Here is a 27,127-nt window from a genome sequence, read left to right on the forward strand (position 1 = left end):
TTTTTGCTATTGGAGAGATCTTTTTGGGATCGAAAGAATGCATTACGTTGGAAAGTTTGTGAGTATTTATTGCATATATTTTATGGTTTTACATGTAATGGTATATTGCTAGGACTTTGCTATTGTTGCTTGTCTAAATGCAAATTTTTATTAGAAAGGCTTGGTGAGTTATTCCATGTTTAATCTATTTTCCTTAGAATCCCTTGAACCCCTCCTAGAGAGCATTCCTTCTAGTTAATTTCTCCCCTCACAAAATCATAGATAGGGTTTGCGAGTGAAAACTAGGGTTTTCCTCCTTACGATATGCATGAATTCGATATTTCTATGGTTTAAATCCCTAAAACTCCAACACTCAATTAGGGAAAGGCATTGGGATCCCATTGATGATCAAAATTCATTAGAACTCTTACCTTTTTCTTCTTTCTTTAGTTTTTCGACCCTTAAAGGCAAGTTGTTAGGGCTAGGGCAAGGGCCAAATTCAACTAGGGCTTGAGCCATAGCAACATTGGAGCTGATTTGGCTTGGTTTCACCTTGATTGACCTTAAACTCTCCAAATATAGCATATTTTTTGGTGAAAAGTGCCTCATTAGGGCTGATGTCATCAACCGCAGGCAATTTAGAGCATTGATAAACCCTAGTTTTACAGAAAGGCTTCAACTTAGGGCTTGTTGAATGTTTACCATTGTCTCTTATTAATCATACGTTTAGGCGAACCTTTTCTATGTACGTGCATGCCTAGATATACTATTGTTGAACTAGATATTAATAACCCTAGGTCTCATGTACTCTTCTAAAGGCTTAATTCATGGTACATTGCTCATTGACATAAATATTTGTGCCCTAATTTAAATTTGAAGTACCTTGATTAAGCCATTTGTTTACATCACCTTGAACCTATTGACTTTGAAGACCGTTTAGGTAATATATACTGGGTAGCCTCTCCTGTGGTGAAATTCTACTAAAGAGTAGGAGGTGGAGTGCTAAGGTGACAATGGCAACCACCTCATTGTTGTATCATAGTCTAGTTTTTGCTTTGTGAGGCCTCTAACAAAGTTTGCTAGATTTTGAAGCAGTGGTACACTTAAATCTTAAATAGACACATTAAAAACTAAGAAAAGATGAGGAACAAGAAGCAAATTTATCAATTTTCTGCCCTAAATGTAGTCAAAAACATCCATTGAGAGGTTCTCCTTAAAATAACTTTCATCTTTGTGGTATTTGTATAGGTAAACGAAAAATTGTCTAACATTTCCTGACCTAAACACAGTCTTCCAAGGGGAAAGTGAAGCAGTAGAGACTCTCAATTATATTGCAGCTACGTGACCTTGGTGGCCACAAGGAGTAGGTATGCGTCAAGACACTACTTAGCAATTTCTTGCATTATATAATCAATATCTTGCTCAAACAACATGGAATGCTCCTATGCCTTAGCATGCATGGTCTCCTCAGAAAGACCAAAACCACCCCCCCTATTTATAGGGTTGGACAGGACCTACTTAGGGAAACTAGCCTCCTTATCATTTTCAACAACAATATCAATAAGAACCATTTCCACCACAACTTCATCGACAAACTCTTTAGGATTTGGTGCGACAGATTCTTCCACATCATTGTCCAACATGGATGGCTTGTAGATAAGATAAGGTAAGATAATTTTAATTGACATCTGACAAATGACCACATTGGTAGGTCAATAGGACTAAAAGATACATCTATAGAGTGGCGTAGCAACTCTTAGATAATGCTGAAAAACAGGAAAATGAAGGCAAAAAGAGTGCAGTATAGAAAAGTGTCTAGCCAAGCAAACCACTAGGTAAAACTTCATGTGATTGTGTTGATGATTAAATGAATGCCCATGTAGACTAGTAGGGCCAACTTGATTGCGTTCTCTTCAATCTGCTCTTATTATGTTGGAAGGGCCGTATTTGAGTAGCTTGATCTTTTTGTCTTTCTCCTTGAAGTGGCCTTTATGAAGGTACACCTAGACTCTGCCTCTTCTGCAAAATGGATGATCTATGCAATGCTGGTCTTGCTTGGCCTTGTGCTTTTGTTGAGTTTTGTTCTAAGCTTCTTGAACTTGATATTGAATATTCTAGATGTGTTCAAAAAACCTTATAGCTTACCCATGTGTAGCAGCTTCCTTTATTGCTGCCACCCTAGGGACAGGACCCAGATTGGCTAATGGATCCCCTTTGACAAAAATCAAAGCATTCTTCAGAAGATGAAGGTGCCTATTACACTATGAACCATGTGATTATACCCATGTTGCACATATGGGATCTTCGAGTCCCCTCTCTTTAAGTGTCCGTGATTAAAATTAAAAACAACTAAAATACGGTGTAATTTACTACCCTTAGTTTGTCTGTTTGTCTAAGGATGGGCCCCTTCGGCAAAAATCAAAGCATGCTTCAAAAGATGAAAGTGCCTATTACAGTAAGAACCATGTGATTATACCTATGTTGCACATATGGGATCTTGGCATCCCATCTCTTTGAGTTTATGTGATCAATATTCACAACGACTAAAAGATGTTGCAATTTGCCACATTAGTTTGTCTACCCATCTAAGGATGGAAATTATTGCTCTTCTTCAGCTTGGTGTCCATAATTTCCTAGAGCAGTTGCCAAAAGTACCTGTGAAATTTATAGTCATAGTTGGAGATGATTGTTTCCTTGAGATTGGAAATGAAATATGCTTACTTGGCTTCTGGTTTGGTGTCTTTGATATGCTATAGAGGAAACTTAATATGAAATTTGCTTTCATCTGTACCATATTTGGTGATAAGAAATATCTTTGCAAATTAGCGATCATCTTCTCCACTCTAGATTGATCTGAGATGTTGGAATGTTGTGTTGTTGAAAAAGGTAGCAAGGAGGAAACAGGTGTTTCCTAGTGCTTTTTGCCTTGACCTAGGAAAACAAGTGAACCCACCTTTTTAGCGTGACTTTGAGTTATTAAAGTCATGTGACTTTTTAGTCACTTTATGAGTTCTAAAAGTACATTGTACTTTATAATATTAAAGTGACTTTATGAGGCAAAAAGTTACAGGGTACGAAAAGTTATTAAAGTGATTAGAGGGGCTCATTAATGAAGGGGAAGACAGAAGAGGGGGTCAATGGGAGATTAGATCTCTACCCTTGATCAAGAGAAGCTGAGATCTAATCTCAGCCCTTGATCTTAGGGATAGGGTTTCTCATCATTAAAGAAGGAGAAATAGTGAAAAGGAGAATTCATTTTTCAAGTGTAGAGTTGGAGAAGAGCAAGGAGGACAAGTGAAGAATCGAATGCTGAGATAGCAGGTTTTCCTGAAGGAGAGATCGTACAACAGCAAGGAGAACTTACAACAGGCTCAAATCCCAAGGGTGGAAGTGTGGCACAAAACCCAAGGTACAACAATTTATCTCCAGCACAGATTTCAAGGCTTGCAGTGTGAATATCAGGGAGGAGTCAGAGCATTAAATGCAAGACTGTGTCCCAAAAATTGTGGAGGAAAGTTTGGTCAGAGGGCATGAAAATCGTGGTAGAAGTGCATACTGTCAATGCAAATTCCGAGGCATAAATCTGTCAGTCTGAGGCATGATTTTCAAGGGAGGAAAGTCAGGCTGCTGGCATGCATTTCGAGGAGCTGTGTGCTGAACAATGGCACAAAATTTAATGCTGGAAAGTTCAGACTGGCACAAATTCCAATGCAGTGATTACTAGACAGTGGCAGACAGGTGGCACTAATTTCTAGAGGACTGACCCAAATTTCGAGGGAGAGTTAAGTACCCTGTGATGTATTTAATGCTGTAAATTCTCTGAGATAAAAACAAATAAAATCCCTCTTCCTATAGTTTTCCCTTTAGGGTTTTTCCAGGGTTGCATTGACCAAAAATATCAATGTTCAAATTTGTGTATGCTTGTGAAATTATCAGCTGATTTGCAAAAGTAGTGGTAGCCTTTTAGTGTTTTAATTGTAATTTGTATTCAAGTTTAAATATCAACAATTAACCATGGGATCTGGACATTAAACTTGTTACGCAAAACAAATTGAAACCAGGGTAGACTATAGGACACTAAATTTTTCTACATGGTATTAGAGCACCAAGTGAACCTACAACTGATAACGTATAATCAACAAGCATAAACTAGCCTATATACCCAAAGATTTGTGGTTTAGAGGGAGATTGTTTGCTCATTTTCAGTGTTCAGAAGTTTTGTTGGTTGAGAAGGTCAGATAGCTACTGGTTTGAGGGTGGAGGATAGGTTGAGTGGGGCTGAAAATTTTGGTCCCTGGAAGGAGAGGATAGTCTTGTTGCTTGAGGAGTTTGAGTTGTGGGATATTGTAGAGAGTGCAATACAACCACCTATTGATCATGTTTAGTTGGCAAAATTCAACAAGCACAATGTGAAGGCTAAGATGATCCTTATAGATGCAGTTAAAAATCACCTTATACCTCATGTATTAGAGAAGAAGTTTGCCTATGAGATGTGGGAGTCCCCAATTACACTTTACCAGAGCACCAATGAGAATAGGAAGATGGTGTTACGTGAGAAACTAAGAAACACCAAGATGACCAAGACCTGACATAGTGACCTTGTAACTTACCAAAATCACACAGGTGAGAGACGAGTTGGTTGCAGTGGGAGAGGGTATCCCTGATGATCAGTTGGTTAGGACGACACTGAGTGGTTTTCCCAAGAAGTGGGATGGATTCATAAATGACATTGTTGCTAAAAAGCATCTTCCGGATTGGAGGAGGATGTGGGATGATTTAATCTAGGAGGAGACCAGGAGGAGTGCCAAGAGTGGCAACTAGCATGGTGGGTTTGATGAGGAGGAGAATGTTGCCCTCGCAGCTAAGGGCAAGAAGAAGGCCAAGAAGGGGTCTTCTAGTGGGGCCAAGCAACAAAAGGCAAACAAAAGGAGAAAGAGGACATGAGCAATGTGAGATGATTTGCTTGTCAGAAGATGGGTCATTATGCCTTTCAGTGTCCCAATAAGAAGGGGAAGAAGGGTGTTGCAGCATCAGCTGAGGTGGATGAATTTTCCACCAGATTTGACATAGAGTTTGCTTTAGTGGTGAGTCTTGCCACTAGTGTTACATCCTCTAGTGTTTGGTTTGTAGATAGTGGAGCTTCTTGCCATATGAATAGAGTCAGAGAGCACTTCACAGATCTTACAGAGACTGATATAGATTTGGAGGTGGTGGTTGTAGATAACTCTAAGGTCAAAGCAACAGGTGTAGGGACTGTATCCTTTTAGAGGGAGCTACAACCTCCCTTGAAAGAGATGGAGGTCTTATATGTTCTAGGGCTGAAGAAGAATTTGATCTCAATTTTCAGTGTTGAGGTTAGGGGGTATGTGGTGGTTTTCCAAGATGGATAAGTACTCATGTATCCCAAGGGATAAAATATCACTTTTGCTAGAGTGATTGGAGTCCGTCATGGGAGACTCTACAAGTACATGTTTCAGCTTACTAGAGCCTAAGTGTTGATGACCAACAATAGTGATTTCTGTAAGTTATGGCATAGGAGGATGGCCCACTTGCACCATGGAGCATTCAGGGTACTGAGGGAGATAGTCACAGGCTTACCATATTTCAATACTGAGCATCATGATGTGTGCAGGGGGTGTGCTTTGGGAAATTTCACTAAGACTTCTTTCCCAAGCAATGCATATAGGGTAGCAAGTATCCTTGATTTGATTCACTCTGATGTATGCCTATATCCTTCGTCTCATTGAGTGGATTTTCTTATTATGTCGCTTTCATCGATGACTACTCTAAGAAGACTTGAATTTTCTTTATGAAGACCAAGGACGAGTATTCAAGATGCTCCAAGAGTTTAAGGCTCTTGTGGAGAACCAAACATGGAAGAAGATCAAGGTCTTGAGGACGGACAATGGGGGCGAGTATATCTCCAATGAGATGAAGGAGTTTTGTATGAGAGCGAGCATCAGGAGAGAGTTCACAGTGCCATATAACCCCCAACATGATAGGGTGGCAGAGAGGAAGAAGAGGGGCCATAGTAGGTTTAATGAGAGCCATGTTACATAATCAGAGGCTACCTTTCTTTTTATGGGTTGAGGATTGTAACACTGCAATATATCTGCAGAATAGGAGTCCACACAGAGCGTTGGAGAGTAAGACTCTTGAGGAAGCTTTGTCTACGAAGAAGCCTGAGATTAGGCACTTTAGGATTTTTGGGTGCCTTACTTATTCACATGTCCTTGAGGAGAAAAGAACAAAGCCGGAACCCACCACGACGAAGGGCATCTTTGTGGATTACAACGAGACCTGCAATGCTATCGCATATATATTCCGGCCAAAAGTAAAGTTGTCCTGAAGCGGGATGTGATGTTTGAGGAGGAGAGGGCCTTGAGGAGGTCACGGGAGGATGATCATGTAGAGCAACAAGCTCCTCAAGTGGGGAGTACACCACAGGTTTCAGGATCTTCAGGTTCACAAGGTATCGAAGGATCACAACCTTTTGGGGTGAAAAGTTCACAGAGTTTGGGATCACCGGGCACAGATCCCTAGAGTACAGGTTCATCGTAGGCCACAGGGGCATCCTCATCAGGAGGACAGGCTCCACGAAAGGATATTCCCAGACTAGTTTAGGAGGCTATTGTTATTGCTCAAACTAGCAGGGGTCCTAGGAGGGGATCCTAAAAGGTAAACTACCAGGTTAAGGGCAACAATGGAGCGATAACCCACTATCACCTCAGCTAAGGCTCCCTACTCTTTACAGACTTTCATTGATGGGAGGAGACCTGGTATGAAGGGAATCACTAGAAGGATGAATCAATGAAGAGAAAAGGAGTGATTCCTAAGGCCTATTCGCAAGAGAGACTCAATTGTATGGTTTGCTTGCTTGAGAAGCAAGGTGTAAGGCTCTCTAAGAAGGGCCAAGGGAGTTTCAAGGGCTAGGGTTTGCAAATGAGACTTATCAAGGAGGAACCTAGTCCTAGAAACCCTTGTGAAAATTTGGTTTCCAAATGGTCTTTGTAAAATTATCTTCCAAAAGTTGTGGGACCACACGAAACCAAGTGGACCCAAAGTTAGGTCAAGTGGGTGGAGTTGATCAATCAAAGGTGTGCTTGACCTAATTAAGGGGGAGAAGGGGATCAAAGGAGATTTTTTCAATGATCTTAATGCAATGATCCCTATCAGGTCACTAGCTAATGGGAAACCCAAGGGAAAGAATCAATCTCAGATTTAGGGCTTGGAATATCTCGAGATCCCACCATCGGAATTGCTTCAAATTTGGAGGGCTCCTAGGAGACAGAACAACGCAATAGAGGGCAAGAGATCAAATTGTTTTGATGGGTGCAATATATGATGACTTATCAAGATAAAATTTCGACAAAATATCTCTAGGAACATTCACTTATTCATACATGGTCCATGACATGATGCAACGCTATAAAAATACAAATTTCCAAAATTTCACATAAGAAAAGCAGTAAATTTCAGCCTAGTATAGCGAAAATCCTCAACAACATGCATGTGACATAAGAAAATGACAAAATAACATTGAAAGAGTACTTACATGTAAGTAAAAGTATATCCAATCATCATTATATTCCAATAGTGAAGCTCCAAGGCAAAAATGAAGAGATCCAAACATCAAAATTCATCCATTCATCCAATTTCGTCCTCCAAAAGAATAGTGAAAATCTCACAAGAGAGAATGTGTCAATCCAAGTGATGACGATCAAAATGATTCATCACACTTATATTTATACACTTCCTAATGAATTCGATTTAGCTAATTAGGTCTATTTTAGCCCCTCAAATAAAATAATGTGCATGATAACAAAACTTTTGGTGACAAGCCCACCAAATAGGTCAATAATGTAAAGATAAGCCTCTCAAGAGGGTCGAATCATCAACAAAGTGAGTCATTCGAATTTGAGGAGGCCTGATAAAGTCCAAGGGGTGCCATAATGAAGAAATGGACTCCAAACATAGTGGACAAGGGGTTAGCCCCTTGTTATCCAATCAAGAACCTGTGGTGCTCCCAAGTAGGTGTGGGGGCACAAGGACATCCTCATGGGTCTCCAAATGGATGAAATATGCCTGTTGAGCATATGTAAGGGCTAGAGCAATGATATAAGCCCTCCCTCTGCAGTGAGAGGCATCCTGAAACATCTACCAAGTGTATGGTGCATCTGTGGAGCCGACTGGGCATGGTGGACCAGGTGCATCATCCTCATCTAAAAGGTGGAGCACGAATAATCAATGAATGCTGTTAGGGATCCATGAAGTAATATATTCCATGGTGGAGGCCCATGGCTCTCAACGCTCACACTACAAGTGCCAATGTGGCCCTCTAGAGGGCTAGGACCTTGTATAGGGAGACCAAACCCTAAATGAAGACCCACCTACAATCCTGTATAAGATCTAATGTGTCCCATTGCCCTCCAGTACAACAAATCCTTAGAATAATCAAGTAATAATTCTTACAGATCATGGGATCAATGGGGCACTTCATGGTGGCATGCCCTTCCATATGGGCTTTGGCGTGTACAAGTGTCTCCAAGCTCAATAAGGGGTTAACCAAGGGTCCTATTAGGTGGTTTCAACCTATAAAGTGGGTGGCATGTCTATAGTACATCCTTTAAGAGGTAGGTGGCAAGTGATATAATAATGGAATGGAGTGGGGGATAAGGGGAATCATTTAGACCTCATGTCAAGGTGCATGGGTAGTTATAATAAGGGAAGCCCACATTTGGGTATATGAGTGTAGGAGGGAGCAAATCGTGGTACATGAGTTACCCCGACCTTTGTTTTTTCACCCTTCTTTATATGCCTTTTGCCTTTTGTTGATTTTTCCTCATAACTGCTCGGGGCTCCAGGGGATGGAGAGCATGATGTGTAATATGGAACAGTGGATGCCCCCTTGAGGTGGGGTAGTTCATCTCCCACCAGGTGTTGGGACAATCATAGGTTCCTTAATGATGGAAGGGGCTCATCTAGGGCCTGTAGGAACCATGGTGATGGCCATAGGTAAGGGGGAGAGCTCATGTTTGGTTTTTGCCCACGTGCTAAATTTGTATGTCCTGACCATCTTTTGCATTTTGTGGTACATTTCCTGTTGAGAGTGGCCAAATTCTGCTTTTTATTTTCTTTTTAGTTGCATTAACCTCTGGGGCATCGTTCGAGGCCCGACCCAAGGTGTGGACTTGGGGAGGGGGGGCTAACCCTATGTGGACCTAGTGGACACATGTGGACTCAGATGGGAAAAGAGATGAATGTGGCTCAAATAAGTGGATAGGTGTAATGTAGGCGCTGTCAGGATGCGGGATTGCACGACCAAAATCGGGATTTCCCATGTAGTGCCAGCCCTAAAGATAATGGCCAGTAAAGGAGATCCCATGGGACTAGGATACAAGGGGAACCACGAAATTGAGCAATGGAGACAAGAATACAAAACCTAACCCACTCTTTCCATCGAATCCCCCCACCAATTCATGCCCAAAAGTGCCCATGATAAGTAAGGGAAGCTACTCAACTATACTAATGAAAAACCATACCTTTGGTGTTGGGAGGCCCACCTTCAAACATGCATTCATGACTGATGGTCGAGGGACCACATGGCTGGCTCAGGTGGCAGAGAAAGTGGCACATCAAGCTATTTGGGGGCTGCAAGGGGCTGCTGGCTGTCGACTGAGGACCATCTGGGAGAATTTTTTTCTCCCATATACACTACCCACAAGTGGTGGGTAATAGCTACTTCAGGGACAAGGAAGCCAACATGGCTCTATAAGACCTTGAAGGAAGTATATGAGTCAGTGGGAAGACTGAAGTGGTCAGTTTGGGAAAGCATACTGCCAGAGCAGTTGGGTGGCTATGTGGCTAGTGTTGTGGAGACTGAGCCATCTAGAATCTAGATACAAGGAGGTTGTGAGTCAACAGATCTAGAGGGATGCCATGGTGAGGAGTTTGCTTCCATCACAAAGAATGATGTTTGGGAGATAATGTCGAGACCTGAGGGGAAGTTAGTGGTGACTTCCAGGGGGCTTTACAAGATCAAACATGTTGTGGATGGTAGTGTGGAGAAGTTAAAAGCTCGATTTGTGGCACGAGGGTTCTCATAGGTGGAGGGAGTTGATTATGGGGAGATCTTTGCACTAGTGGCTCGATACACCTCGATTGAAGCAGTAATCTACATAGCGGCAAAGATGGGCGGGAAGATTCACTGGATGGATGTGAAGACCACCTTTCTTAATGGGGTCATATAGGAGGAGGTTTACATTGAGCAACTACAGGGCTTTGAGGTGCATGGGAGAGAGTCTCATGTGTGTAGGCTTAAGAAAGCCCTATATGGTCTGAAGTAGGCACCGTGAGCATGTTACTCGAGGATTGGTTCCTACTTGTAGCACATGGGCTTCAAGAAGAGTGATGTAGATGCAAACCTATATAACATTGTGGTTGGCGAGGATCCACTCATTCTTGTACTGCCATGGTGAGGAGTTTGCTTGCATCATGAAGAATGATGTTTGGGAGGTAGTGTCGAGACCTGACGGGAAGTCAGTGGTGACTTCCATGTGGTTTTGCAAGATCAAACATGCTGTGGATGGCAGTGTGGAGAAGTTCAAAGCTCGATTTGTGGCACGGGGGTTCTCATAGGTAGAGGGAGTTGATTATGAGGAGACCTTTGCACCAGTGGGTAGATACACCTCGATTAGAGCAGTAATCTACATAATGGAAGAGATGAGCTGAAAGATTCACTAGATGGATGTGAAGACCACCTTTCTTAATCGGGTCACACAAGAGGAGGTTTACATTGAGCAACCACAAGGCTTTGAGGTGCATGGGAGAGAGTCTTAAGAAAACCCTATAGTCTGAAGCAGGCACCGCGAGCATGGTACTCGAGGATTGATTCCTACTTGCAACACATGGGCTTCAAGAAGAGTGATGCAAATGTGAACCTATATAACATTGTGGTTGGTGAGGATATACTCATTCTTGTACTGTATGTGGATGATTTATTCATTACATGAGAGGAGAGACTCATTGAGCACTACAAGAGAGATCTTGCTGCAAAGTATGAGATGAATGATATTGGATTGATGCACAATTTTTTTGGGTTGGAGGTGTTGAAGAAAGTGTAACGAGGCTCGGTCTTCATAAATGTAATTTTGATCTTTGTACTTGTAAAAGAAAAGAAATATTATTCTTGTAAATTGTAAAAATGAGTTTCTTGCTCAATGCATAGGTCAAGCACATGTTTGAGTGCTTCTAGGAAAGTCAAAGAGTCAATGTAATTATTGAAGACCCATGTGGGCATGTTACACTATGTAAATCTATGTATTAGAATCAAAGAATGACCTCCATGCAAAGTCATAAGCCTCCTCCATATGTTGGCCTCAACAAAAGGAAGCAATTCAGAATTTAAAGGACAAGTCAGCCTCAATTGATCAAGTTGGCCCAATAGGAGGGACATACTTCTATATATAGGGCCATTCGACCTCATCATAGATGGATAAGTGATCTCTGAAATCAACGAAGAGGAGAGGGTTAAGAGAGGTGCGAAAAAGCAAGAAAAGGGTCTCTATTTCAATGAGTAAGAAGGAGCATCCTAGCCGAAGTTGGGAGACTGTTCTAGAGACAAATTTCTGTCACATGTGCGAAGAGGAAGGGTTCATTCTGCTGCTATATCAAATCAACCTTCACAGTGATAAGAAGACTCTCAGTTGAGCTAGTGGAAGGTCACTAATTAGGCCTCCTCCTCAAGCGAAGGAAAGAGAGCAGGCCAAGCTACAATTCTTGAAGGTATTTTCCACATGTGCGAAGAAAAAGAAGACATATTGCTACTGTTCCAGATATGCAACTACAGTGAAGAAAAGAGAGCTCGATTGGGTTAGGAACAAGGTCTTCTCCTTGATTAAAGAAGGCTCCATCTCAAGTGAAGGAAGAGAAGAAGAATGTCTCTTCTAGGTTATGCATGACGAGGGTTGCTGCAGTAAAGTCATAAGTGAAAGAAGAACGAAGAAGGAGGTCGAAGTGCTGCAAGAAGAAATAACCTCAGATCGAAGGGAAAGGCTTAACTTGTGCTTGGAGGATCTTCTTGTCAAGGGTCTAGGGTTTGGCATTTGTCGATTGAAGCTTCAATAAGAGAACTTTGCAGAAGGGTTTTCCTCTCTAGGAGAGAGAGGTTTTGCCCTTGCCGAGAGCCAACATCTTGTGTTCTTGTCTCTTTTGTTTTGGTAACTGTTTGATGAAGTAAGACAACGCACACTAATAAGATTTTGTCAATAAGAAAAGTAAAAATACCTCACAAATAGTTATCATCACCAAGAAAAATCTCTCCATAACCTTGATGCCCTAGATTCTTCAACATGGTATTAGCGCTAAGGTGACACATCAAGGAAGGGCATCTCAAGAACACATAGAAGATTGAAGCATTAAGATCAAGAAGCAAGGGCACACAAAGGTTGAAGCATCAGATCTATAAGAAAGAGTTCCAGATCCATCAAAGACAAGAAGGATTACCATCTCCTCTTCTAGATCCATCAAGAAGGACTACCAACCTAGGAACAAAGAAAGAAGAAAGCCTTCCATCTAAAGGCTTCTACAAGAAGGTTCATCCAAGAAGGGTTTACATTAAAAATTCATCGTCTTCAAAGGAAGGTACTCAGATCCAGACTCATCATTGAAGATCTCCATATCTACACAGTGAGAAGTTTTCATCACCAAGCAAATCTCTCATAAGGCACCTTGAAGGAAGCATCTTGAAGAACTCCAAGATCTAAGAAGTCAAATCATCAAATCTTCAAGGAAGTAGCAAGGTCTCCTCACAACAACTCTCTCAAGTAAGTATTTTTATGTCCTCTTACGAAAATATCGAAATGTCTTCTTGCAAGGAAAGCAACAAATTGGTTAGGACTGCTAATTTCCTTGCATGAAAAAAGAGGATTGATCTACTTCTGAAAGAAAATGAACTTTTGGACTACATCAAAGGGAGTGTCACTGTTCTTGCTAAGGAACAAACTCAAGCCCTAGCAAAGTATAATAAGGATGAAACAAGGGCTCAAAGGATTCTGATATAATCCATCAAGGACCCTCTCATTCATTATGTTTCCAAACTTGAAACATCTAAAGAAATCTATGATACGCTGATGGATCTATTTTCAATTAGTACAACTGGAGAAGTGATATCGTTGCGTAATGAACTATATAAAATGAAGATCTCCAAGGAAGAAGGAATAACTCCCTACTTCATGAAGGTCTCTGAGATGAGAGACCAACTGCAAGAACTAGGAGAAGTTATGTCAGACAGAGAAATGACCACTGTGGTGCTCAATGCATTACCTGAGGAATGGGGCAACTTCACATTAAGTATATATGCCAAGAAGGAAGCTACCCTGTTGAATGAACTGTGGTCTCTATGCAAAATTGAGGAGACTAGACTCAAAGCCAAAGATGATATGGGATCAAAGGTGCAGGCGTTTGTTGCTATGGCCAAGAGAAAAGGGAAATTTGGCAAGTTTGTTCCACAAAGAAAGGGTAGAAGAGATATGTCCAAAGTCCAATGCTTTAAGTGCCAAGAGTATGGACATTCTAAGAGGGGTTGTCCTAAGTTCAAGAAGGACAATAATATGAGGAAACAAGAAGAAGCCCACATTACCCCAGAAGTAAAAGAAGAAGAGAAGAAGCAAAAGAAGGAGGACCCTCCATATCTCTACTATGTCTGAGATCAACTTCTTCACATAAGTCTTCTTTAAAGTTTTGGGTATCATAGGAACATGTAGCAGTAGGATAGAATGCATGATTTATGAGAATGACATCTTCAAGAATATAGGAGCATTATGTAGAGATAACTCAGATAAAGATATTCATATAGGAAGGATGTAACCATTGAATGACCTCATCAATGCATAAAGGAATGATCATGATCAAGAAGAATCATCTTAGAAGGCCACTATCATCAACAAAAAGGAGCATTTGCAGGATGAGGACTACAAGGATCCTTCGGTGAAATCTTCAATAGAGGGTTCATGACTTTAAGGAAAAGCAGATGTCTCGATAAGAATTCCACTTATGGGGATTCAAGAAAGGATGATATGTAGGCAAGGAAAGATTGAGGTAATCTCAATCTAGGAAGCTGTCAAAGGAAGCTGGGATGATCAAGGAAAGAACTAAGATGAGGTATGTATGCATCTATGTTTTCTAGTTAAAGTCATGTCATCATTTGTATCAATGAGCATGGGGAATTGCTTTGGTAGCATGGTCAAGAATAGGGTAGATCTCTTTCATTGAAGAAAATGCACGAAGGCATGGTTCACTCACTAATAAAGGTCAACATGAGAAATGTCCTCATATGGAGTATGAGGTGGTTGACAAAGAAAATCTATAAAGAAGCATATGAGATAAAGAGATCAGGGATAAAAGGACACCATGGACACTAGGAATCAACATCCAACAGATTTGTTGAAGGCATCTCCCGGAAGAAGGCACGATAATTCTGACAAAGGAAGAAAAAGATCAAAGGACCCTTGACACCTGGAAAGGCCTTGGAGATGTGAAAATGCAGGATGCTGATGATTCAAGCCAACAAGATGTCATGATGGAAAGCCATCTCGTAAGGTACTATTTGATTTAATGCTATGTTTTGATTTCTTGAATAATATTTGGATAGGTTCATGCAGGGCTACTGGAACAAGGGTTGTAAGTGCAAGTACAACTAACATTCATGTGGTGGATGGAAATTCCTGAAAGAAACATGATGAGGAAGAAGTAGCCATATGATGGAGGTTCTAGATATGTATCAAGAAGGCCACTTTCCATGGAGAAAGGAATGACATGACGAACTAAGAAGGAAAGTGATTGATGGCTGATGCCCTACAAAGAAGAAGCTCAACTGAATTTCATGACATCAAGGAAAGAAAGTGATCAAGCAGCTAAAGGACCCATAAAGAAGAAGTTGTTGATGGAAAGGAGAGTCCCTAGTTGAGAGGGAGCTTGGGTAAGTTCCCGGTCAAAGGGAGTTTGGGTACATTCCTTTACAGGAATGGGAATATCTTCCCTAGTTGAGAGGGAGAGATAGACACAACATTCTTGTCTTCACTTGGGAAGAAAGAATGGAGGATTGGGTAATCATCTGGCATCTGATGCTCTTTGAGGATGTGTAGGGCATCCAAGAGAAGAATAGGCAAGAGGACCGATATTCTTTGAGGGCTGGGAACCCATGATAAGAATAGTCCTAGAAGGTCATACTCAATGAACACCTAGGTGGGTATGTACCTTGAGAGACAATGATGAAGGTGTCTATAGTCATTGGTCTCACCAACATTGTGCTTTGATCTAATTAGAGATAGAGTTGTCAGTCAAGGCCTTGCTGTGGAAACAATGTTGGTTACTATGATGCTATAACAAATGGATTGCCAATCCGATTTCTCTTATGTGAATTCTTTAGATTGAAAATGTCCAAACACCTTGTAATAATTTATGAATACCTCCCTAGTTAAGAGGGAGTGTTGAAGAAAGTGTAACTAGGTTCGGTCTTTATAAATGTAATTTTGATCTTTGTACTTGTAAAAGAAAATAAATATTGTTTTTTAAATTGTAAAAATGAGTTTCTTGCTCATTGCATAAGTCAAGCACATGCTTGAGTGCTTCTAGGAAAGTCAAAGAGTCAATGTAATTATTGAAGACCCATGTGGGCATGTTACACTATGTAAATCTATGTATTAAAATCAAAGAATGACCTCCAAGCAAAGTCATAAGCCTCCATATGTTGGCCTCAACAAAAGGAAGCAATTCGGAATTTAAAGGACGAGTTGGCCTCAATTGATCAAGTCGGCCCAATAGGAGGGACATACTCCTATATATAGGGCCATTCGACCTCACCATAGATGCATAAGTGATATTTGAAATTAGCGAAAAGGAGAGGGTTAAAAGAGGTGCAGAAAAGCAAGAAAAGGGTCTCTATTTCAGCGAGTAAGAAGGAGCATCCTACTTGACGTTGGGAAACTGATCTAGAGATAGATTTCTGTCACACATGCGAAGAGGAAGGGTCCATTTTGCTGCTATATCAGATTAGCCATCACAGTGATAAGAAGACTCTCGGTTGAGCTAGTGGAAGGTCACTAATTAGGCCTCCTCCTCAAGTGAAGGAAAAGACTACTCAAGCGAAGGAAAGAGAGCAAGCCAAGCTGCAATTCTTGAAGGTATCCTCCACATGTGCAAAGAAAAAGAAGACATACTGTCGTTGTTCCAGATCTGCAACTACAGTGAAGAAAAGAGAGCTTCGTTGGGTTAGGAACAAGGTCTTCTCCTTGATTAAAGAAGGTTCCATCTCAAGTGAAGGAAGAGAAGAATAATGTCTCTTCTAGGTTATGCATGACGAGGGTTGCTGCAGTAAAGTCATAAGTGAAAGAAGAACGAAGAAGGAGGTCGAAGTGCTGCAAGAAGAAATAACCTCGGATCGAAGGGAAAGGCTTAACTGTGCTTGGAGGATCTTCTTGTCAAGGGTCTAGGGTTTGACATTTGTCAATTGAAGCTTCAATAAGAGAAATTTGTAGAAGGGTTTTCCTCTCTTAGAGAGAGAGGTTTTGCCCTGGTTGAGAGCCAACATCTTGTGTTCTTGTCTCTTTTGTTTTGGTAACTGTTTGATGAAGTAAGAGAACACACACTAATAATAATAAGAGAAGATTGTGTTAATAAGAAAAGTAAAAATACCTCACAAATAATAATCATCGCCAAGAAGATTCTTTCCATAATCTTGATGCCCTAGATTCTTCAACAAGAGGTTTGGTAGGAGTATGGGCATATCTTCTTGGGCCAGGGCAGGTATTCAAGGGACATATTGAGGAGATTTCGTATGGAGGACTGCTGGTCTATGGCCACACCAATGATTACCAATTGGAAGAAGCTACATGCTTTTGATTCCGAGTTGGTAGACCCTACTTTATATCGTCGGTTGATCGGGTCATTGATATATCTGGTCAACACTAGACCGGATATCTATTTCGCAGTCAACACGTTAAGTCAATTTATGGTGGAGTCCGGGAGGGTATAGTGGGTGGCTGCGAAACATGTGTTATGGTACCTACAGGGCAAAATGGATTATGGAGTCAGGTTGACCAATTTTACAAACTTGGATTGGGCAAACAGTGCTAGTGACAGGAAGAGTACATTTGGATGCTGTTTAATGTTGGGTTCGACAGTGGTGTTGTGGTTCAGTGGGAAGCATAGATCAATGGCACTGAGTTTTGTGGAGGCTGAATATATTGCAACTAGTCAGGTTAATTGTGAGGCTATTTGGCTTTGCAAGATGTTGTGTGGCTTATTTGATCACCGACTAAGACCAATTACGATTTACTGTGATAATCAAAGTTGTATTAAAGTCACGGAGAATCCAGTTTTTCATGAGAGGTCAAAAAGCATATTGAGATCAAATACCACTTCACCCGGGATTGTGTTTAGAGAGGGCTAGTGAAGCTAGAGTACACACCCACTAATGAACAAGTTGCATACATTCTCACCAAGTCCTTGCCAAGGGGCAAGCATTTCTACTTCAGGGACAAGATGGGAGTGGTGAGAAACACCTTCCTCGGTAAGAGGGAGCGTTGAAAAAGGTACCAAGGAGGTGTTTCCTGGTGCTTTTTGCTTTGGCCTAGGAAAGCAAGTGAACCCACATTTTTAGTGTGACTTTATGAGTAATTAAAGTCATGTGACTTTTTAGTCACTTTGAGTTCTAAAAGTACATTGGTATTTATAATATTAACGTGACTTTATGTTTTTAGAGTGACTTTATGAGGCAAAAAGGTACATGGTACAAAAAGTTATTAAAGTGACTAGAGGGGCTCATTAATGAAGGGGGAGACATAAGAGGGGGTCAATGGGAGATTAGATCTCCACCCTCAGTCAAGAGAAGCTGAGATCTAATCTCAGCCCTTGATTTTAGGGATAGGGTTTCTCATCCTTAGAGAGACTAAAAATGGGGAAAAAGGCAAAAGGAGAATTTCTCATCATTAGAGAGACCTAAAAGGGGGAAAAAGGCAAAAGGAGAATTCATTCAAGTGTAGAGTTGGAGAAGAGCAAGGAGAAGTGAAGAGGTGAAGGCTGAGATAGCAGGTTTTGCTGAAGGAGAGGTCATACAGCAGCAAGTAAAATGTACAGCAGGCTTGAATCCCAAGGCTGGAAGTGTGGCATGAAACCCAAGGTACAGCAGTTTATCTCCACCACAGATTTCAAGGCTTGCAGTGCTAATTTCGGGGAGGAGTCAGAGCATTAAATGCAAGGCTCACAAGCCCAAAAATTGAGGAAAGTCTGGTCAGAGGGTGTGAAAAATCGAGGCAGAAGTGCAGACTGTCAGCACAAATTTCCAGTCTGAGGTACGATTTTCAAGGCAGGAAAGTCAGACTGCTGGCATGCATTTTGAGGAGCTGTGTGCTGAACAGTGGCACAAAATTCAATGCTGGAATGTTCAGACAGTGGCGTGAATTCCAAGGCAGTGATTGCTGGACAGTGGGACGCATTTCCAGACAAGTGTCATGAATTTCTTTTAGATTGACCGAAATTTCAACGGAGAGATAAGTACCCTGTGATATATTTGATGCTGTAAATACTCTGAGATAAAAGCAAATAAAATCTCTCTTGCAACTGGTTTTCCGTTCAGAGTTTTTCCAGGGCCGTGTTGACCAAAAATATCAGCGTCCAAATTTGTGTATGCTTGTGAAATTATCAGCTGATTTGTAAAAGTAGTGGTAGCCTTATAGTGTTTTAATTGTAATTTGTATTCACTTTTAAATATCAGTAATTAACCATGGGATGTGGGCATTAAACTTGTTATGCAAAACACATTGAAACCAGTGTGGGCTACAGGACACTAAAATTTTCTACATGTGACTCACATTAGACCAACAGCATTTGATCACCTGGGCGAACAAAAATAATGCTTAATCTGTACAGGATTTTGTCCTTTGACATCGATTGGAAGTTTTCTTTCTCATATGGAAGGAAAGGAATGATGTAGTATTTAATAAGAGTTGGCTTAGTAGAATCTTCTTTGGGTATGATAGCTCACTAATTTGTGCAATTATTTACATTCAAATTGTCGGCTAGGTTTAGAAGATTGAGATAGATGTGGCCCACTTGTGGCAAATGCTCAACTTTTGGGGGCATCTTGTGGATTGTGAGGAGGGAGTTGCGGAGGGCCTTTCCTGCCTGCTCTATTTATTGCTGACAACCCCAACACCATGATGGGAGGCTGCATCACTGGTTTGGTCATGCTATCAGGGAACATAGGAAATGATGACCCAACTGATCCCCTCATGCTTTATAGAATGACCTGTTCAAATGCCTTGTCTTACCATATCAGAGGATGAAAGTCCTCTAGAGTCCAACCTGATAATAATTGCTGGTGGCTGATTATTCCTGATCCAAACCAGTTGCTGAAGGATGGGAACAACCCCCAAGGATTGTGATGATCTCCCTTCCTGGGGATAGACTTCAATTAACTCTTGCGTGATGGATATGTCTGTTCTTAACTTCTTATGTTATATTTTGGGGCGTGGGATTGATGGCCAAGCCTTCTTTACTGATCTGTATGTTATCATGGACACTTGTATGGCTTGTTATGTGCCCAAGTGTATAAGTTTTTATACCCTCAATTCTTGGTTGTAAATCCACCTAATTTTGATTGTGCTTGAGGTAATTTCTTGAGTGGCTTAGTTATTTTTGGATATAAAATGCCATGTACTTTTGTTGTTCATACAAATAGTTCATGCATGCATTTTATCAAAAAAGATTCCTATAAATATATTTGAAAGATGAACTTTCATAAAGTTGAGTTGTTGAGAATCATGTCTTGGTTCTCGGTCTAGGTTCTCCAACCATTGAACTGTTGCAGGAATTTGCCATGGATCATTTCAGTGTTCTTCTCTAACTTATCTATCATTTCTTGTAATGCAAATGGTACCATTAATATGTTTATTGGTTCAGTCACTAGTGAAAATGAAAATGGGTTTTTCATTTAACTAATTTCTTTTGTTGTACGAGTCAATCGCTATGTCTGTGATCTTGAGCAATTATATTCAATGTAGCTAATATGTAAATTTCTGTATTCCTAGGTGGACCTTGAACAATATCCAACTGGACCTCACATTGCATCACGCATGTTGTATATGGTATGTACTTAGAGGCTTAAATTTTTCTTGTAAAAGTAAAATGAATTAATAATCTAAGATCCACTTGTAGAAATTTTAACTGTGATTGTTCAAATTATGAAGATGGTCTATTGTTGTGTTTTCTGATGGCAAGCAATTGTTGAGACCCTTTGTCTTAACGTAGTTGAAAATGTTCAAGATTAATTGAAAGTCCATTCTGCAATTAAACTTGTCTTCATTTTCTTATTTTTGGAATGCATTTTCTTTCTGTAGAATCTTCTAAAGCATTAAAAACATTTTAGTTTCCTTTTTTTTGTTGGTTAGGAGGGTGGAACTACCCATGGTTTTTAAACTGGTGATCTTGACATCAAGGAGCGCCTTAGGCGGGTGGAACTACCCAATCACTATCTATTCAAAGCCCTCTGAGCTAAAACATTTTAGTTTTCTTATGAATTCCTTTTCTATTTATTAAAGAGTTAAAACTATATACAGTGAGTTAATTATGTGTTAGGATATTCCGACACATAGGAAATAGTTAAGTACAACTTGGTCTAGTGTAGAGTTAGGTAAAGTGTGTTTCTTTACCGTTGTACATTTTGTAACTTACAATCCGATGGTCACGATATGTAGTGATCCGACGGTTCATTCTCTCCTCGGTATTACCGACACTTGATCCGTGGCTTGACACCCGATTGGTCCATGAATTCTATTTAAAGCGCATGGAGGGTCATTTGTAGGGTAATCCGTGCATGAGAGAAACATATGTAAATTTTCATTCTTTTATTAATAAATTGCCTGAAGTGGCCGCGTTGGCTCAAGCCGTGGACTGTTTCCCTCTTTGAGGGTTTTAACCACGTGAAAATACTGGTGTATTGATCTACGATCTGGTTGTGAGCGGTGTCCTTTTGGTGTTCTGTCTGAGGAACTTACCCTGTAAATTCCTACATGGTATCAGAGCTATTTGAGGGCCGCATCCGTTGGTGATCCAAATCTGAAGCCGGTAGAACTGCATCCGACTGCCGTTTCCTAGATCTGCTGTTTCTGACTGCTTTCGGGCCGAGAGGACTGCTCTGTTGTGTTGGGAGCATCTGTTCCAGTGAGGAACCCCTTTCGTTTCACGCGAAAAGGTTTCCGGTAGCCCTAGCTGCGTCATTTTTAAGATCTGGAGGTATACAGTGTTTATTTGCAGTTTACTGTTATTTTATCTCTGTTTATTTCGGTTTCGGTTTATTTAGCCTTTTTATTATCGGATCTATACCTTTCATTTCTGCGTATGCTCTTTGCCCTGCGACTCTGTGCGATCTGGGCAAATCAGAAACAGAAAGGAATGATTTTTCTCATGCGTATGCTCTTTTCCCTGCGCCTTAGAGTGATCTCGGAAAATCAGAAACATTGAGGAAAATACTTAGTTTCCGGCCAAAGCTAACTTTGAGCCGCAAGGTTCATTTTTGAAAATATTTAGTTTTTCGGCTAAAGCTAACTTCGAGCCATAAGGTTCGTTTTCTTTGCATGTCCGTGTTGGGTTTTGTGTTTTTTGTTTTGTAGGGAAAAAGAGCTTTCTCAAAGCAAGCACGCAACACAAAGCACCCCCCCCTTTCTCTCTCTCTCTCTCTTAAATTTTTTGTATAGATCAATTGGTTCAAAGCTATTTTAAGAGAGTAGAGGTCTTGGGTTCAAGTCTCCATTTTGTGGGGGCGGACTTTTTCATTTCCGCACATTCCCGCACTTCGTCGGCAACTTCAACAACTTTTTTTCAAAAAGCCATAACTTCTTCATTCGGAAGCCGTTTTCAGAGCCGTTTTTTTTAAACCAGCCTAATTTTTCGAGATCTATCCATTGGAACACTTATTTTCAGCATCTTTAGCTTCAGTTTCCATTGAAATGGAAAGTCAATACCAAGTTACCCTTGACAGCACCAACTACTTCCAATGGTTGGCTTACATTGAGGATTTATTTAGAAGTAAAGGTCTCTACAGAATAGCCTCAGGCCAAGAAAAGAAACCGAAGGATGAAGATAAGGCTGCTAAATGGGAAAATAGACAAGATCAAGCACGTGGATTGATAGGGATGTCTATTTCTCCAGATCTTAGATTCCATATTGCAGAAATTGATACTCCTGATGAAGCAATGAAACAAATCAATAAAGTTTTTGGGATTAAAAATGAAATTAGAGCCCATCAACTTGAAAATGAGTTGCTTACATTGGACCCTAATAATTTTTCTTGCATTGAAGATTTCTTGTCCAAGTTCAAGACCCTTAAATATCTTTTGGAAGGTGTTAAAGTTAAGAAAGAAGATAGTAACCTTATCTATTCCATTCTTACAAAGTTGGGACCAGCCTACTCTGTGTTTGTTTCCACCTTCCATTCTACAAGAGAAGCCTTCATTTCTCAAGGAACAGACTACAAGTCCCCTTCCTTTGACTCTTTTTGTGATTCTTTAATAAGAGAACAAGAAAAACTCTTACACCTTGGTCTTCTTAATCTTGGAAACTCTTCCAAGAAAGCGTTAGCCGCCCAACAGCAACCAAATTCAAAGAATCCTAAGAAGTCATATCCTAAAAAAAATGGTCCTAAACCAAACAAGGGTCCTAAGCAATTTCAGCCCCAAAATGAAAAATCATTTCAACAAAATGATAAGACAAATAAAAACAAAGGGAAGAAGACTGATAGACATTGCAATTTTTGTAATCGAGATGGCCACTTAGAATCAAAATGCTTTAAGAAGATGGAAGCCTTGGAAGCAGCAATGAAGAAGCATAACATCCATTTGGGGCAATCTTCAACTTCAACTTCATCTTCAGGAATGGCACTTTTTGCATGTGGTTGTCAAGCATCTCGGTCTGGCTATGCATTAAATGTATCTTCTTCTTCTCATTCTCATGAGTGGCTCATTGATTCTGGAGCTTCTTATCACATGGCCAAAAACAAAGCCATGTTTTCTTCTTTAAATGATTGTAACACCAAAAATATATATGTTGGTGATGATAGATCTCTTAATGTTGTAGGGACTGGAACTGTTCATCTAGACAATGGTCAGTTTAATGATGTATTATGTGTTCCAACCTTATCCTGCAACCTTCTATCTGTATATCAGATAACTCATTCAGGTGAAGGTAAAATCGTTGAATTTTCACCTCATGATGTTGTAATCAAGGACTTAAGAGATCCTAAACAGATTTTGGCTACTGGCATTGCTGATGATTCTACAAGGTTGTATAAGTTTCACAACTTTGGGTCATCAAATCTTCCCTCAGTATTTGTTGCTCATAACGATGAAGTGAGCAAACTTTGGCATGAGCGATTTGGTCACTTAAACTATCGCTCCCTTCAGCATCTATGTAAAGAAAATATGGTGACAGGTCTTCCTATGGTATCTTGCAGAGATGGTGTTTGTTCCGGATGTGTACTCGGAAAACATCATCGGGACAGTTTTGAAAAACGTGCCTCTTGGCACGCCTCAGCCCCTTTACAGCTTGTGCATAGTGATTTATGTGGTCCAATTCCAGTTGTGTCATTCTCTGGCTGCAAGTATTTCTTAACTTTCATTGATGATTTCTCCAGACGCACTTGGGTATACTTCTTAAAACTCAAGAGTGAAGTATTTAACACTTTTTTGGCCTTCAAGGCCTTTGTTGAAAAACAATCTGGACATCAAATTCTTAAGTTAAGATCTGATAATGGCGGAGAATATGTTAAAAACACATTCATCAACTATTGCACTGAGAATGGAATTCAAATGCAACATACTGTTCCATATACTCCACAACAAAATGGTGTAGCTGAAAGGAAGAATCGCACCTTAAAGGAAATGGCTAATTGTATGCTACAATCTAAAGGACTTGGTCTTAGTTTTTGGGCAGAAGCAATTAACTGTGCAAATTACATAATAAATCGCACTCCTACTAAGGCTTTAAAGAATATCACTCCAGAAGAAGCATGGAGCTCAATCAAACCAGATGTAAGTCACTTTCGTGTTTTTGGAAGTGAAGCGTGGGCCCATATTCCAGATGAAAAGCATAAAGCTTTAGAACCTAAGAGTGAAAAATGTACTTTTGTTGGATATTCTGAAGATGTCAAAGGCTATAGACTTATTCCATTTAAGTCCAAAAATGTTATCATTAGAAGAGATGTAAAATTTGATGAAAATATATCGGCCTGTGAGCCTAGTCCGGCGGATGTGCCACCTCTCCCTATCTCTTCTACCTTTGAAAACATTTCTTCTTCAGATGATGAAAGTGAGGATGACAATCCTCCCCCACCATCTCAGGATCCTCCTTCAGCTCCTGAGCTTCCAAAATGGGTTCATGCTACTCGAGATGTAGCAGGTGATCTTGCCGGTGATCCTACAGATCAGCGACGTACACGTTCTCAGTTCGAGAGAGCCTCTTCTTTACTGGCTCAAGCTCCAGTAAATTATGATCCTGACACCTTTGCAGAAGCTTCAGGCCATCCAGATTGGGAAGCAGCTATGAATGAAGAATATCATTCATTGTTGGCAAATGATACATGGGATCTTGTTCCTCTACCAAAGGGACGAAAACTTGTTAGATGCAAATGGGTTTACAGAACCAAGTATGGACCAGATGGGAAAGTTGATAAACATAAAGCTCGTCTTGTTGCTAAGGGTTTTTCACAGGTTGAAGGCATTGACTACACTGAAACCTTCTCCCCTGTTGCCAAAATGAACTCTATCCGCCTTGTTCTTTCCCTTGCTGCCTCTTTCAAATGGGAAGTCCATCAGATGGATGTTAAATCTGCCTTCTTGCATGGAGACTTGCATGAAGAAATCTATATGGAACAACCCATTGGCTTCATACAAACAGACTCCAGCCTTCTATGTCGACTTAAGAAATCCCTTTATGGTCTCAAGCAAGCTCCTCGGGCTTGGTATGCCAAAATGGATAGCTTTCTTTTAGAATCTGGCTTTTCTAGGTGTCATTCTGACAATACCGTCTACACCAAGAAAGTGGGCAACTCTCTTATCATCCTTGTTCTTTATGTTGATGATCTTATCCTTACTGGTAGTGATCCCAACCTTATAAACCATGTGAAGTCTAGCCTTAAAAGGAAATTTGAAATGACAGACTTAGGACACTTACACTATTTTCTCGGTCTTCAAGTCTTGCAATCCAAGGAGGGTATTTCCCTTTCCCAGTCCAAGTATGCTTGTGATATTCTACGTCATTTTCACATGGAAGACTGTAAGCCAGCCCCTTCTCCCTTTTAGTCTGGAGTCAAACTTTCAGTCACTTGTAATTCTCCTAAAGTTGATGCTACCTTATACCGTCAACTTGTAGGAAAACTTTTGTATCTAACCCATACTCGTCTTGACCTTTCCTTTGCTGTTGGCCTTGTTGCTCGGTTCATGCAAAACCCCCGTGAAAGTCATTGGAAAGCAGCTAAAAGAATACTTCGTTATGTTCGAGGTATAGTTCAGTTTGGGATTCATTACAGTGCCGAAGCAGCTTCTCTATTGGTTGGTTTCACTGATTCCGATTGGGCTGGTGACCCTGATGATCGGAAGTCTACTGCCGGTTATGTGTTCACTCTTGGTTCAGGACCTATTACATGGGCTTGTAAGAAACAAGCTGCCATTTCTCTTTCATCAGCAGAAGCAGAGTATCGTGGTGCCGTAGAAGCTAGTAAGGAAGCCTTGTGGCTTCGTCAGATCCTGTCAGAGTTTGGCTTTCAGCAGCAGCATCCGACTACACTTTGGTGTGATAATCAAAGTGCCATTCAGCTATGCAAAGATCCAGTCCAACATCAGCGCAGCAAACACATTGAACTGCACATGCACTTCATCAGAAAGCTCATTCATGACCATGTTCTTGAAGTGCAATATTGTTCAACAGATGATCAAGTGGCAGACATCTTTACAAAGGCTCTCACAGAGGCGAAGTTCACTAAACTTCGATTTCTGGTTGGAGTTCAGGAAGTTGTCACTAAGGGGGGATAGGCTCTAGTGCCTCCTTCCTTCTCCTATTGTGTCATATTTGTAAATCCTTCAATCCTATCCCAAGTTGTTCTTAAGGGGGGATGTTAGGATATTCCGACACATAGGAAATAGTTAAGTACAACTTGGTCTAGTGTAGAGTTAGGTAAAGTGTGTTTCTTTACCGTTGTACATTTTGTAACTTACAATCCGACGGTCACGATATGTAGTGATCCGACGGTTCATTCTCTCCTCGGTATTACCGACACTTGATCCGTGGCTTGACACCCGATTGGTCCATGAATTCTATTTAAAGCGCATGGAGGGTCATTTGTAGGGTAATCCGTGCATGAGAGAAACATATGTAAATTTTCATTCTTTTATTAATAAATTGCCTGAAGTGGCCGCGTTGGCTCAGGCCGTGGACTGTTTCCCTCTATGAGGGTTTTAACCACGTCAAAATACTGGTGTATTGATCTGCGATCTGGTTGTGAGCGGTGTCCTTTTGGTGTTCTGTCTGAGGAACTTACCCTGTAAATTCCTACATTATGATCTGTCTGAGAAATCTTGTTTGGTTGGTGAAAATTGGTAAGTTGGGTCCAACCATATATGAGACCTACTGGTAACTAGGGTACTTCCATAAATAGGCTATTATGCATGCTTGAAAAAACTAGTCTCAGATTGCAGTATTTCTGAATATTTGTTTGCTGGAATGATTATGGTAATCTATCAAATTTCCTCTCTTGAGATTGTTACTTATTATTTGTTTTATTGCTTTTAATATTTTGATAATTGTGGCAAGTTGCAAATAAATGCTGTGAAATTTTCAATCTATTGCAACAACTAGAAATTATTCCTCTTAACTGATTAATATTAAATGTAGTTTATTTTCTACGTCAAACAACAAATAAAATCACAACTGCAATTTTCTTTTTTGCTAATGCAAGAGTTAGACCTTCAAATTCATTAATCATCAAATAGAGTACATAAAATACAAAAAATCCCGCATGGTCGTGGACCATGGATAGACCCTATCAAAACCTGAAACCAGGATCAAAGCCCAAGCCTCCCTTCCTACAACCATATCTTAC

General features: G+C 40.5%; 1 protein-coding gene across 3 annotated transcripts in view; it reads left to right on the forward strand.

The window, feature by feature from the left end:
* LOC149260379 (S-adenosyl-L-methionine-dependent methyltransferases superfamily protein) overlaps nt 1-27,127 on the forward strand; it is a 413,041-nt gene that overhangs the window by 52,189 nt on the left and 333,725 nt on the right. For 2 of the 3 annotated variants that reach the window (XM_089420520.1, XM_089420528.1), the window contains exon 2: nt 20,067-20,123. The exons of the other annotated variant lie outside the window; for it this stretch is intronic. In XM_089420520.1, the coding sequence (XP_089276646.1) occupies nt 20,067-20,123 (57 nt within the window). The remainder of the gene's footprint in view (nt 1-20,066; nt 20,124-27,127) is intronic. 3 annotated transcript variants of the gene reach the window in all.

The sequence above is a fragment of the Pinus tabuliformis genome, chromosome 6, assembly GCF_031772625.1.
Source record: "Pinus tabuliformis cultivar Carrire ecotype Pingquan chromosome 6, CPIR1, whole genome shotgun sequence".
Lineage (NCBI taxonomy): Eukaryota > Viridiplantae > Streptophyta > Pinopsida > Pinales > Pinaceae > Pinus > Pinus tabuliformis.